The sequence below is a fragment of the Cynocephalus volans genome, chromosome 1 (genome assembly GCF_027409185.1).
Source record: "Cynocephalus volans isolate mCynVol1 chromosome 1, mCynVol1.pri, whole genome shotgun sequence".
In the NCBI taxonomy this organism is placed as follows: Eukaryota; Metazoa; Chordata; class Mammalia; order Dermoptera; family Cynocephalidae; genus Cynocephalus; species Cynocephalus volans.
This window is the reverse complement of record NC_084460.1, coordinates 295262504-295278027: the sequence shown is the minus strand read 5'-3', so window position 1 is coordinate 295278027 and position 15524 is coordinate 295262504. Positions and strand designations below refer to the sequence as shown.

General features: G+C 43.3%; 1 protein-coding gene across 6 annotated transcripts in view; it reads right to left on the bottom strand.

Annotated features, from left to right (window-relative positions):
• Positions 1 to 15524, bottom strand: part of DGKD (diacylglycerol kinase delta) — a 109750-nt gene that overhangs the window by 74831 nt on the left and 19395 nt on the right. For 2 of the 6 annotated variants that reach the window (XR_010022977.1, XM_063091267.1), the window contains exons 2-3: positions 7252 to 7362; positions 5905 to 5985 (exon numbers count right to left, since the gene is read on the bottom strand). Coding sequence is in view for 1 of the 6 variants with exons in the window: in XM_063091267.1 (XP_062947337.1) it covers positions 5905 to 5985; positions 7252 to 7344 (174 nt within the window). In the remaining 5 variants the exon portion in view is untranslated. Of the gene's footprint in view, positions 1 to 5904; positions 5988 to 7251; positions 7363 to 15524 lie in introns of those variants that run through there. The other 4 variants (XM_063091239.1, XM_063091222.1, XM_063091203.1 and 1 more) reach the window with 3 other exon arrangements.

Genomic DNA, 15524 nt, shown 5'->3' with positions numbered 1-15524 from the left:
TTCATTTAATTCATTTGTTGAATAAATAATCAATGAGTGCCTATAATAGCAAAGCCTTACACCACAGCCACATTGCATTAACTCATTTAACCCTCGCAAAAATCCCACAAGGCAGATACTGTTATTAGCCCCATTTCTCAGATGAGGAAACTGAGGCTCAAAGAGTCACTATGTGACTTGCCCAAGGCCATCAACCAGTAAGAGGCTGAGCTGGGATTCACTCTCTGACTTCTGTTACCTTCCAAGCTCCTGTAATTTTGGACATAAAGAAAGAAATATAACCTAGACCTGCTGAATATGAACTTATATTTGGTAGAGGAAATATAGATCCTGAATTATATTGTATACACACATATTATATATAAACACATATGCATATATACATAATATATATCAAAGACAGGGTCCCTCATTCCTCTGGGAAACCTACTGTTTCAAAACGCCACATAGCACATAATTTCCCCCATAAATGAAGTAAAATATAAGTGAATATGTTGCATCATGAGGCCACAAACACACAACTGAAATAATTTAGAAAATGCATCCTTTCCTCAGGCCTTCTTAGCAGTCTGGTCTTTCCCACCCAGGCACTAGCTCTCTGGCTCTCAGGGGAGAGCAGCTTGGGTCCCTGCCTTTTTGTTTTCATTGACTAATATTAACGTGTTTAATTATCAAAAACATACAACGTTACATTATTGCAGAGGCTGGGTCACAAAGCTGGCAAACGCCCTTTTTCTCTTCATTCTGCTGTGTTTCTGGCCTTGTGGGAGGGATCTGACTTGAAGGTAAGAATGCCGAGAATACTGTCTCCTCTACTTCCCTCTTCTGAAGAAGCTCCCACGGCCAGAGCTCCACCCTTCACAAATCTACAGTCGATATCTAGTCTTTAGCTTGACAGCAGCATCGCTTGTTCTGAACAAACAGGGAGACGAGCAGACCCCTCTCCAGTTTCATGTCTCATTTGTACCACTTCTTCCATCATTCCTGTCCAAAATCTCTCCTCTTCCTTAAATATCTCCTCCTGTCTCTCTTGGAAGTCTCAGCCTTATCTCTTTATGATACAGTTCTTAGGCCACTGGGGCGGGGAGGAATAGAGTCTTTTCTAATGTGGAGCTAATTTGTTCATGTTGCTCCATCTACAAAAGATCCCCATCTGTTGGTTGATTCATGATCATATAGCAGTTTTCCCTGACTGGTTGTTTGTATCAGGCATGCAATTTTAGTAGAAGTTGTGAAATCTGGAAATGACTACTGGAATAGCTGGAAAGCAAAATGAGATATTCCGGGGCAAGTTCATTCATCCATTCTCTGCTGACTCCCTGGGCACATGCACCAGGCACTGAACTGAGCTCCATAAGTGAGGAAGCGAAGTCCAAGGCTGGGCCCTGCCTTCCAAGAGGATACGGCCAATTGAAGAGAAACCTGTGCTCAGATTCCTGCAGTTCCTGTACTGGTAAGTGACAAGTTCCACATGCAGATGGAGAATACCACAGGGTGTTAAGAATGGAAAAGACCATAAAGCATGAATTTTAAACAAAGAAAATACCTGTATCACCACAGCCCCAGTACCCAGACTTACTGGCTCTTTACAGAAGCATAACTAGTGGGAACTGGGCACCAGTCAGCTGGCTTCTTACACTTCCCGTTTATCCCCATATTCCATAGGCCATCACTGATTGTTCATGGGGTGGCTGTCTCTATCCTGGAATGCTTCCAGGGAATCTCAGTTTTAATCTTTCTCTCATCCTTCCAGCACATCCTCAGAAGAAAAGGCATTTTTTACAGCATTAACAAAATCTAAAAGATATATGAAGGAATCAGTGCCTCTGCCCTGACAGCTGGGAATGGGACCCCACATGAATGGAGTTCCAGACGCAGAGGTCCTCCAGAGGCTTCCTCAACACAGGGCAGCTCAACATCTGGAAGTCAGTTGTTTGGTGTTCTGAACACATTTCCCCAGAGACAATATATAAAGCAGGGTTCTTTCTCAAACCAGGCTGTCAAAGCTCATACAGTAATTCATATATAACCAGAAGCACAGAACCATACTATTTTTTCCATGATTTTTTACTGATATATAACTCAGATACAATTTACCCTTATAAAGTGCACAATTCAGGCTTTTAGCATACATATGAAACTGTGCAAAGATTACCACTATCTAATTTTAGAACATCTCATCCCCCCAGAAAGAAATCCCGGGGCTGGCTGGTTAGCTCAGCTGGTTGGCATGGTGTTATAACATCAAGGGTTTGGATCCCCACACTGGCCAGCCGTCCCCCCTCCCCCCACCAAAAAAAAAAAAAAAAGAAATTCCATACTATTTAGCAGTCCCTCCTCCTTCTCCCACAGCCCCCTGCAACTACTAATCTACACTCTGAATCTATAGATTTGCCTATTTGAACATTTCATGTATATGGAATCATAAAATATGTGGCCTTTTGTGTCTGGCTTTTTTCACTTAGCATAATGTTTCCAAGGCTCATCCAAGTTGTAGCATGTATTGGTACTTCATTTATTTTTTAAAAGCCTCTTAACTTTTACCTCAAATTGAATTCCATTCTAAGAATTTATACTATGGAAATAATCAGAAATGCACAAAGGGATGCGTGTATAAGTGTGCATAATAATACTGTGTATAACAGGAAAAAAAAGGGATGTTCAGTTATAGAGACTAGGGCTGGCTGGTTAGCTCACTTGGTTAGAGTGAAGTATTTATAACACCAAGTTCGAGGTTTGAATCCCATGCCAGCCAGCCACCAAAAAAAACAAGAGAGAGACTAATTAAATAAGCTTGTACATTTATATGATGAAATACATGCAACGAGAAACAAAAGTTCAAAGGATTTTATGATAGGAAAAGCTCATTGTTAAGAAAGAAGGTTAAAAACTGTATTTTATAAAATGTATCTGGTAGAAGGGATATAAGCCAAAATATGTTGCTGGGTAACAGGAATATAGATCATTTTTAATTCCCTATTTGTATTTATATACTTTAAAATTCTCGAGAAGCGCCCTGGGTCCTGAGGTGCGGGGGTCCATGGGCCTCGGCCCTGCCCACTGCCAAGCACCCAGACCAGCGACTGAGCAGGCCCTGGGGTAGGCCTGCCTCCTTGGCCCCTTCCCCCCACCAACATCTTAGAATGTATTTATTATATTAAAAAATCAAAAACAAATAAGTAAAATTCTCTTCATTAACTTGAATGGTCAGAAAAGTAATTTATGAGCTGGCTGGTTAGCTCAGTTGGTTAGAGTATGGTGTTGGTAACACTAAGGTCCAGCTGCCGAAAAGAAAAAAAGTAATTTGTCTTTAATAACATTTTTTTAATTAGGAGAAAAAATTACTTTGGGAATGTGAACAGAAAGGCACTAAGAGTTGAATTCAAAATCCCTCACATTTTCATTTATATGCATGTGTATATATACATATATACATGATAAAAAATGAAAATGAGAACAAGCCAATCAATAAGTTGTTTAAAAAGGTTATGAAAGGCAGAAAAAAGGCAACGTAAGTGCAGAAATTGAATCTGAAAACAGGAAAGTGAAATTGATCAATAATTCAAGAACTCATTCTCCTTAAAAACAAAGAAAACAAAAATGCCAGAGTTTAAGAAGTCTGCCAACAAAAGCAAGCTAAACAAATAGGATTAGAAGTAAAAAGAGGTCTAACCAGAGACACAGATGTTTAAAGTAAGTACACAACAGTACATGCTACTAAATTTGAAGGTGTGGAATTAGTGAGAAAGTTACAGAAATAGACTCAAGAAGTAAAAAAGCTTAAATGATCAAAAAGCAAGAAATAAACCTTTTAGGAAAATTATCAATCACAGGTTTATTTCCCTGAAAAGTCTTTATGACAGATAATTTAAAGTAAGTTTTCTCAAACTTTAAAGAAACAACAAATCCCAAAACTGTATAAAATGTTCCAGAACAAATAAACTCATGGAAAGTTACTAAATGAATTTTATAGGGCCAGTTTAACTTTGAAATTGAAACACAACAAAGGCTACCTCCTACCCCAAAGAAAAGCATACACACCAATGGGAAAATTCTAAATACAAAATTAGGGAGTAAAATTTAACATTACCAAGAACAATTTATTACTAGGAAATGTACAAATAACTAAAACCAAATTGAACACCTAAATTAATGCTTACGGGCTGGCCCGTGGCTCACTTGGGAGAGTGTGGTGCTGAAAACACCAAGGCCACGGGATCGGATCCCATATAGGGATGGCCCGTGGCTCACTTGGGAGAGCGTGGTGCTGACAACACCAAGTCAAGGGTTAAGATCCCCTTACCGGTCATCTTTTAAAAAATAAATAAAAATTAATTAATTCATCAATTAATTAATGCTTAAAACACTTCAATGAGATTAATACTTATTCCTATTAAGACTCTAAAAACCACTAATCAAAGAATAACTCATTTACATGGTTAAAAATGTCTCTCTCTAGCCAGTAAGTAAACAAAAAAATTAATGTAGAAAAAGTATAAAGACTCCAAGTATAACAAGGAAAATAAGGAAAGTCTGACTAATTTGATAAGCCACAAAGGAAAACCAAGAACAGTTACACCAACAAAATGAGTAAAGTTTAAATGCAGGAAGGAAAATCCCATTTGTATCAGCAACATCAAAAATCAATCCACATACGGGCCGAGCCCGTGGCTCACTCGGGAGAGTGTGGCGCTGGGAGCGCCGAGGCCGTGGGTTCGGATCCCATATAGGGATGGCCGGTTTGCTCACTGGGTGAGCGTGGTGCTGACAACACCAAGTCAAGGGTTAAGATCCCCTTACCGGTCATCTTTTATAAAAAAAAAAAATCAATCCACATAGGCTGGCCAGTAAGCTCACTTGGGAGAGCGTGGTGCTGGTAACACCAAGGTCAAGGGTTCACATCCCTGTATGGACTAGCCACCAGGGGGGAAAAAAAAAATCAATCCACAAATATATAAAATAAAATAAAACATAAAAATACCTGAAACTAACATTAACACAAAATGTCAGATTCTAAACATGAGGATAATTACCCACTTTGAGTTATAAAAGAATAATTTTTAAAATTAAGGAGCATACTTTATGTCCAGATGGGATAGCTTAATAACATAAAGAAAAATGTTTTTGAAGAATCTACTGCTACTATTAGAGTCATACCTTATACAGGTAGGTTCTAAAGTCAGCCCATGATGCCAAAATTGTAAAGAAATGCTACAAGAAATGCATACAAGAAAATGCTATATGGCCACTAAACAATATGATGAATATTCAGATCAGCTGACATGGGAAAATGGCCACTAATTGTCAAGGGGAAAAAAAACAGGTGTAAAACAAAAGGATCAGTATGAGCTCATCGGTGTATGCAGGTAAAGACACAGATACAAAGATAAACACTCCAGGTGAGCAGATAGCTACCTCTAAGTGGTGAGATAACATGATTTTATGCATGTAAAACTTTCGCAAAAAGTACAATATAACTTCTATGAATTTGGTAGGGAAAAACTTTAAACCGAAAAGAGAAAAAAACAGAAAAGAAATACACCAAAATATTAACATTCTCTCTTTTAAGGTAGATGAATTATGGTGGGGTTTTTTTTTTTTGCTCTAACATGCTTTTCTGCATTTTCCAAGTTTTCTACAATACTCACAAAAAACAAATAAACCTCTGTTCAAAACTCTTCAGATGTAAACTACAACATGTTAATTTCACTTGGACCCTCTTGGACTTTTGTGCTGCAACCACAGCATTTTATTTTCAGCATTAAATTCAAAATTTACCAGGAATCATTTCAACCAGAGAGGAGAGGATGAAGAAAACTGAACTGCTGACACACATTTGCTCAAATCAAAAAGGAAAGCCAAACGTGGTAAAGAACCCAGAAAGGTGTGACTCAGGAGTCTTACCGTAAAGCTGTTGTTGACGTTTTTGGTGCTGGATTCAGCCACACTGGCATCTGTCAGATCGACCTCATCAAATATGATTGACTGGAGGGAGACAAACACAGGCACATCCCTAAGCACTCGACAGCAATGCCCACCACTCTCTGACCCCCACTAAGCACTCACGGATGCCCAAGTACCTTGAAACTGTGGCATCTGATCGAGAAGCCAGTGCCAAATCAGTCCATCCTACCTGCTTCTAACGAAGAGCATGGAGCTCACAGGCACAGTGCTATGATTTTTTTTAACCCAGTGAGTTCACTAGTGTTTGCATTAGTGTGTGGGGGGGACCAATGCTGATATTTCTGTATTTATTTGTTGTAACACCAAAACATTAATACCAATGTTTCACCTTTAAATATGAAATATATTCTTACACAGTATTCCACCTGAGAGAAAGCAGGGGTCCAGATTAAGGACCCTCCATCCTTTTGGCTTTAGTTTCTCAAGCTAGCACATCTAGGGGGAAAGGTCCCAGATAAAATAAATTACTCTAGGGGAAGAGAGACAGGCCCAAGTAGATGTGATCCAGCCATGAAAGAAAACAAGGGAGCCAAGCATTAGGAATACAGTCCTGGAGAAAGAGACAGTAAGGCTCCAGAGCAGGATTGGAAGTTAGACCTGAGGACCCCTCCCATCTTCTCCCCTCTCCCCCAAAACCACCCACCACAGGCTCTGTCCTAAATGTTTACCCGGCCATTCTCTCTACTTTAAGATGACTCTATCCGGAACCACTGGAGGAAACACCAACTAATAACTAAGAAAAGAGATTCAACCTGAGTAACCTCCCCCAACAGGACTAAAATAAACATAAGGGGTTTTTTTTAAAATAAGGGATGTGGTCAGAACCCTTTCTAAACAGGTTACTTTACTTTGTTCAATTTCAAATTTTAAAGCACTAACTCTCTAGGGGTATGTCTCAAAATGTACATGATTCAGATTCCAGATTTTCTTAATACCAAAATATCAGTACTGGCACCAATACTGATATAAAAATACAGGTATTCAGAATACCATCCAGCACACTAGTGTTTGAAATGTCCAAAACCACGTTCATTTAAACATGGCAGTAATTTGTGACTTTCACTGGCTTCTCCTCTTCTGATGACATTTAAGGAAAGAAAAATGAATAAAAAATTTTTATAAGACATAAAACATGCCTTGAGGCAAATAAAACCTGATACCCCAGAGGACAGCAAAACTGGCAGGGAATAACAGATCTGAGAATCAGAGCTTCTGCCCCGCAGAGGACTCTGTCCCCAGACCTCGCCTTGCTGTCCCTCGGGTGCACGTCCCTATGCTGCGCCTCACCTTCGCGGTTTTGGCGTAGTACAGCGTTCGCCCTCGAAGCTTAAAGTATCTCCTTTTTGATCGCTGGAATGAGTTGTTCTGTTTGGTCAGCATCCCCTCTTTGATGATGGTCTGAAAGTACAGAAACATACTCGTGAACTTGCGTTTTCAAGGTGCCTTTTCACGGGTCCGGCCAAAACACACCCTGTTGTGGTTGACGAGTGCTCGTGTCTCTAAGAGGCCAGACACTCACAGAGAAATATTTCTCATACTCTCCCCAGACCTTGACCTATGCACAGGCCCAGCGCACTGCCAGAGAGGGAGGGATGCACCCATTCTCTGAGAGGCCATGGTGCGCCCATGTGGGGCGGGGGCATGAGAGGCCCAGAGCCAGCCCTGGATATGCCCGACAGATTAGCAAAGGGGACACTGAGGTCCACAGGACCAAAGTAAGCAGCAGCTGGGAGGGCAGCTGGGACAGAGGGCCAGTGCATTCTCCAACTTCAGCATTTGGTATTTTTCAGCTATTCTTGGCCCTGTCTCCGTGTTCTCTGGCTTCCTGCCATTTCTCAGGATCCTGTTGCCAAAACTATCGACGTCGGTTGCTCTGGGCTCATGCTCCAGCCTGCGCCCTCCTCAGCCCTCTGCACCATGCACAGGCCAGGCACAAGCATCTGCACACACCCTGAGAGAGAGGCACCAACCTCACCTCATCCACCATACAACAGGAGACATTGTCTTCAGACAACCCAGAAGTGGACAGTCATCCACTCATGTGGCTCAATTAAAGCCGAGAATGAGGGGGCATGGGTTCGCCTGGAGCTGGTCCCGTCACCTTCTGTGTCAGGCATGCTGGACTCAGGAGGGGACCAGTGAGCCCTGCTCACCACTCAGAAGTCAAATGCTCAAGGAATTACTGGGTCATGATATGTTCTGATCCACTCAGAACCACTAACACAGTCCAGTCTAATAAACAGCATGCATGAAAACAAGAACCTGGCTCTCAGCACTGGCATGCTTTCTTGTACCCCACCTAACAGAAATGTCCATTCCATAAGAAGTCTCGGCACGGAAATGAAGGGAAGATTTATAAAAATTCTGAAGAACAAGCATATTGGCTCAGAGTAGCTTTTCTTTAATTATCTAATCCCATCTAGCTTTATACTTTAAGTAACTTTTAAACACAGTATACACATGAGGTATTTAGGCACCCATGACCACTTAAAACTACACCAAAAAACCCCAGCACAAACCAGATGCTGAACCGTAATGTCACCCAAATGCGCCAGAATGCAAGAGCAGAACACTGTGCTGTCTGGACCCTCCATCAGCCTCTACATAACAGGGGAGGGAGTGGAACAGAGAAGAATGCTGAAGAAGCCCTCAGCCCCGCACACCATCAAGACATGGACAGTACCAGGACCTATCCCTGAGCAGCCCGGTGCACACTGCCTGCAGTCTGCTCTCATCCCACCACAGGGCATCCTCACTGGGTCCCACCCTCCGGGGCAGGGGGCTGCACATGCCAGACTCTTGACCACTTCCAAGATACTTCCTACTCACCACCACGGGCCAATTATGATGGAATCTGGGTGCCTAGTGGAACAGACAGAAGCCCTTTCCAACTCCCTAGAGGATCAATCCAGGGGAAAAACTGCTGAAGAATCTACTTACTCATTCTGTGGCTTATACCTTCCTCTTGTACTTCTGAAGAGGTCACCCACCCTCTCTTCCAGGTAATTAAAGAGTGCCAGGAAGAAAGAAGATAAGAACACAACATTATCCAAAGGTCAAGGGAAGAAACACACCCCAGGCTACAGTCCAGTGCAGAAGCACAAGGGTGATCCCAGGCAGAGCAAAAGTACCACCCTCTGACGCTCGTAGCCGGGACATAACACAAGCCTGCAGGATGGAAGGACTGGAACCTGGGCTGGGGCTTGTTTCCAAACATCCTTTTCAGATCCAAGCACACACGGATCATACTCATTTCAAAGACATCTGTATGTAACAACGGCAACCCAAAGAAGCCTAAAACATAATACCACGAGACCCTTTCTCTGTTGACCCCAAAGCACTCCCTCTGTGATGACGCCTCTCTTCTACCCCCACTCATCTTCCTTACCTCTGCAGAGGAAGTAATCACTTCCATCTCTTCCCCAAATGCAAATTTTAAAAAAACCAAGGCAAAACCCAGAAAAGTTATAAGTTATCTTTAAAGGACAGATGCTAGAGTATTGTTTCTTGTGTCTCCCGCTACCCATCTCACACATAAAAGGAAAAGCAAAATTAAAACACAACCCACTCCACCACACACACACACACACACACAGACACACACACACACACACACACACACATCTTTCAGAAAGCGGATGAGAGCCTACGATCTTGGGCTGCCCAAGGAGAGCTGCTGTTCTATTTATAGAACAAGTACGCTCAGAAAAGACTCTGGTGGGTTTCAGCGGAAAAGGCTGAGGAAAAGATAAAGACCAGTATTTCTTTGAAGCTTTCTCAGAAACTACATTTCTTCTCCTGATTTGCTGTTCACTAATACTATAGATAAGCTGCAGAACATTTTTAAACATTCAGTCAAAAGCAATGAACTAAAAGTGGTTAAGAAAATAACACCCCTAAATAATCTGCTGTGTTTTGCACTTAGCAGCCTGTGAAAGACGCCCACAGGAAACGCTGCTGGGCTGGAAGGCTCCTCCTTACCCGACAGAGCAGAACTGCCAGTCAGAAACCCAGACCCCAGCACAGCTCGCCTGGGGCATGCCAGCTGCAGGGCTCCAAGAGCCACTTTGTCAGGTTCTGTGCACACACAAAAAGGGTCAACTCTGTTGTCCAAGCCACGTAGGGTAACCTTATCGTGATCAGAGACAAATTTGCAACAACACAGGCACTGAGAAAATGCTCAGCCACCTGTCAGATTAAAGAGCAGCAGGTGGAAAAGTGAACAGCCCGCCCACCTCCACGCACAAGCAAGAAACGAATCCTGAAGCTGAACTAAAGTGATGAAACCCGGCAAAGAGTGTGCAGCCCAAGCCTACGTGTGGTGCTGGGGGCCAGAGCCACCCACTGACCAGACAGACACACACCAGCCAGGCCCGAGACCTCCACGGCCCCTGCTGCAGGAGGAAGTGCAGTCTCCAGTGGTCTCTGCTTAAGAGTAAGACAGCTCTGGAAGTGCCCTTTGAAACAGGGCTTCAAACTAGTGAGCAGAGAAAGTCCAGAACAGGCTCTCAAGCCCTGATCAAACACCACGCGCCAGGTGTCCTGTCTGAGAGGGGCCAGCAGGGCCAGCCATGGGGTGAAGACGTCCCTCTGGTAAATCGGTGCGACTGGGGACTTATTTCCTTCCCCTTCCTCCATCCCTTCCTCAAACACATGGCCACTGCATTCAGTGTGTGCACAATACTGGGCTCTGAGGGCACATGGAGAGGAGTTCAGACCACAGGGGGTCTGACGACACATGGGTGCACTCCAGCACACAGAACACAGGGGTGAGTAGCACCCCACGAGGGAAGGCAGCACACGGCAGGCCTCACTGACAAGGAGGCCTGACACTGCAAGCCAGGCCTCAGAGGCCACCAGCTGCTCCTCAGAGCTAAAGACAGCCTGGCAGGGGTGCTAAGGTGAGGTACAGTACCAGAACACTACCTGCCCGTCATCATGCAGGTCGCAGGGAACCCCAGATCAGGCAGCACACTCAGAAGTACACTTGAGAAAGATGTTGGCCATAATGTGGAGGAACGGAGAAGTGGGTAAGACTTGGAGGTAGGCAGAACATTCCAGAAACTGTCACAATGGGGGAGTTGGTGACAATGAGTCTGGGAGAAAAGAGATATGGACACAGGCATGAGAGATGTTCAGGAAGAAGAGGGGCGATGGATGGGGGGGAAGAAAAGGAGACAGGACAGAAAGCCCAGATGACTCCAAAGCATCCTGCTCAGTGGAGAAAAGGATGTGCATTTCATCTCGGACATGCTGAGTCTGAGGACCTCAAGGACGTTCGGGGAATTTGCTGGAGAGCCAATAGCCAGCTATGAGGGTCTCCATGTATGAGGAAGCTTAATGCAGGAGAGGCTCAGATGAGGCCCCCCATGGAGAAGGTATGGGGTGCGAGGAGGCCCAGGGACAACAACATCAGGGAAGAGAGGAGGAGGGGGCCAAGGAGGAGAATGAGAAGGAAGTGGGCAGAAACCCAGGAGAGGTGGCAAAGCACCAAGAAGACATCAGCGACGTTGGATGCAGTAGCGAGCTCACAAACAAGGATGGGGAGGCCAGAGGTAGTCACTGAGGACACAGACACAGCACATTCCATGGCCTGACAAGGGCAAAGCCAGATCAAATCCCACTGCAGGTAACCAAGACAGGAGGAAGCGAAGATGATAGGGTTTTTAAAACTTGCATTTTTTTATCCTTTTATAAACATGGAATCACACTGTAACTATGTACTTGAGCTATTTTTTGTCATGATATATTGCCAACATACCTCCATATTAGTAAATACATATTTGCCAGTACAGAGTATTTCACTGCACTGATGTGCCCTGTATCAATCAACTGATTCCCTCTGCTAGAGAATCACATTTAGGATGATTCGTATTCACTCAATACTATCAACAATGCTTCATGAATAGTCCCATAACTAAGTACCTGCATGGGTTCTCAACTACTCCTTAGAACAAATTACTAGAAGCAGAATATGAGGATCAAAGATAGCCCCGAAACAGACCCTCGCAGGTTTAAAGCTTGATGTATAACAGAGGTGGCCCTGCAGACCAGGGGAGGAGGGACAGGTCAGTAAATGCGGCTGAGACGATATTTCTAAGGGGAAAAGCACAATTGGCTCCTCACCCCACATGCCATACACACACCCTGGGTGGATTCTGGATGTGACACAGAAGGCGAAACTTTTAAACACTCACAGACAATATAGGAGAATTTCTTTACAACTCTGGAATTGGGAAAGATTTCTTAAATATTACAAAAAACATCGAACATAAGATATGACTGCTAAACTCAACTGTATTACAGTTGAGAACACTTGCTCATCAAAAACACCTCAAAAAGGAAGAAAAGAAAAGCCACGGTCTGGGAGAAGAAATGTGCACTAATGCGGACTGCCAGATCAGTGACAAGAATACACAAAGAACCGCTACACAGCGATAAAAAAGAGAAGGAAACCACCAAAAAGAAAAACAGGCAGAAAGCATGACCCAGCATCTCCCAGAACAAGTGTGAGGATTTCCACACTTACCTGGTAAAAGAAAAAACAAGAAACAGTGACAAAGTGGCACCTAACGAGAGAAGCTGGGGAGCCAAGCGGGGAAAGCACCTGCAGTTGAGCAGAAGCCCAGAGAGCGGGGAGCCACCAGCCTGACTGAGGGTACCAGGACATAGAGGCTGTGGGCAGACAGCCAGAAAATGGGGCAGGGGTGGGGGAATAAAATAGAATAAAAGGAGAAAGAAGCGAAAATTAGCCAAATGTTTACATCAGCTATCTACCTGTCCTTAAACCTTTCCAGTCCTTCAAAAAGAAAAATTACATAAACCTACCTATGTTAGGTAACACCATCCAAATTTACAATGTCCAAATAAGGTGAGAATAGGGAATATTAACATAAGAAATTAACACATGAAGGGACTATTAAAATGTTTCTGTGGAAAGATGCTGGTAAACCTTACTACCATAAACTTGCATACCACTTTAAATCTTCATGAGCATTTTGTGGGGAGGGGCGGCTGGCTGGTAGGGGGATTCTAACACTGGTGTTGTAACACCAAGCTCCAACTGAGCTAACTGGCCAGCCCCACAAGCATTTTTATACTTATTTGCCTTCTTAATAGAACAAACACTTGTGGTCTATAAGACAGGCACTAATATTCCAATTAACAAATAAGAAAACTGGTCAACAGAGAGACTGAGTAATGTGGCCCACATTAAACAGCTAATGACAGATCCCAAATGAGATCTCAGGCTTCCCTATTCCTGTCTCAAAGCTTCTTCTATGGTTTATAGTTTATACCATAATTCATAAACGGGAAACAATCAGAAAATAATTTGTTCACAAAACATAAGGCATGTACAACATATTCAAAGACCTACAGGTTATTTTAAACTCTTAATACATACCACACGTGCTACATGCATGTATGAGCCACTTTAGTAATATTTCTATTTTACAGATTAGGAAACTAAGGGACAGAAGAATTAAATAACTCACTCAAGGTCACACAGCTGCTGATGGCAGGCCCAGGATTCTAACCTAGGACCTAGAAAGCCAGGCCAAAATATGTGTTGGCAAAACGAAACCAGCATGCAAGTCTACTGATAACTCTGATGTAAATCAATTAGGCATATACAATAAATTGAATTTACAGAAAAAGAGAACAGAACTGTGGTTACTAGAGGTGGGAAAGGGGGTGGGGAGATAGCAAGAGGTTGGTTAATGGACACAAAACAGCAAGAAGAATAAGTTTTACTGGTGTACAATTGAGCTAGGCATCTATAATTAACAACAATTTACTGCGTGTTATTAAATAACTAGAAGACAGGATATCAAATGCCCTCATCATGAAGAAATAAGTTTTGTAAAATGAAGATGCTAATGCCCCTGATTTGATCACATACTGTATATACGTATTGAAATTCAACTCTGCATCCCACAAATATGTATAATCAATACGTTTCAATTTAAAAAAAGAAATAAAGAAATTAGACAGAGGTAAATTCCTTCGTCTACTCAAAAGGCTACCCACAAATTCATCCTGATTCAGAGTTACCCGCAACTTACCCACAACCTACATGCCTATAACCTGGATTCATCATATCTTATCAGAAGTTGAAGAAGTCTGCACACCTAGGGCTACAACAGAATGTTCTACACATTAGTGACTCCATGGCACCAACAACTCGCAGCAGAGGGCAAACAGAGGCACAGCTGGGCAACTGCTGTGCAGAACTCCTCCCCACCCTGCAGAGTCGGGCCCCACACCTGGTGCTGCCAATGTGACCGGAAGGAACCCCACAAAGACTTTTTTCTAAATACCCCCAAAGCACCAACTCATGGAAAAGGACAGCCATTCTCTTCTTACCAATCAAGTGAACCCCTTTGTCTCTGGTTTTCCTCCTTCGATGCACTGTCACCAAGATTAAAAGGGACCATATCCCAAAGCCCTGACCGATGCCATTAAATGTTCCACTATGATAAGGGGAGGCACCTCATTCCTGACTCAATAGGAAAGAAGCCAAAAAGTGACCCCAAAATGTAATGCCCAAATCTCCAAAAGAGCTGCTCCTAGATCAGCCCTTCATTTGGAGTTCACACCCATTCCCTAAATTCAGCAGCATTCTCTCACTGTGATATGGCACCCCCCAACACACACACACACACACAGATTTCTTCCCCCTGTGGCTAACAGGACTCTGATTCTGAATGGGGTGATGGTGCCCAGGTCTTTCATCACAGTGCTAATCCCTACTTCCTTGGTCCTGGTCAAAAAGACTTAATCAGAAGTCCTGTTGCGGATGGGGAAGTTGCTTTACTGGTGCATGAGAATATGTGTGGCTTCAACTCCCCTCTTCTTTTTGCCTTGGATGTGGACACCACATCTAGTGTGACACCACATCTAGTTCTGCAGCAGCCATATTGCGGCCATGAATTAGCAAGCCTGTGTCCTGATGACACCAATGAGCAGCCAAATGCATTCCTGTCTGACAACTATGGGTTGGGTGAGTCAGCTCCTAGCTCATCTCCTCCACTCTACTCTACTCTAGTAGTGAATGTTGGTGTCCCCAAGGTCCAAGTCTCCACACTCAAAATGCACCTCATCTCAAACCACTCTCTTCACTGAGCCCTTCCTCTCTAACTTGCTCCCGTCACCCCATATTTGCTCTTTAGTTAGTAACATTAATAGCATCATCACAGTTAAAAGACGTATCAGGCATTCTCAATTCTTTACCCCTTCACACCCCATTTCTAAGTGGTTATCTGGTATCACTGATTTTTTGTTTTAATTTTTAATTTTTATTTTTTTATTTTTGGTGGCTGGCCAGTACAGGGATATGAACCCTTGACCTTGGTGTTATAACACCACACTCTAACCAACTGAGCTAACCAGCCAGCCCTTGTATGTTTGATTTTACTTGTTAAAGTAATTCAGGATTCTGCCCCTCCTCTTCAGTCCCCTTCTTTACTATCCCCTGAGCTCAGATCCCCACCTCAGGCTTAGATTATTGTCTCCTGTCTCTGAGCCCCAGTGTCTCTCAAAGTGTGACCAAGACACCC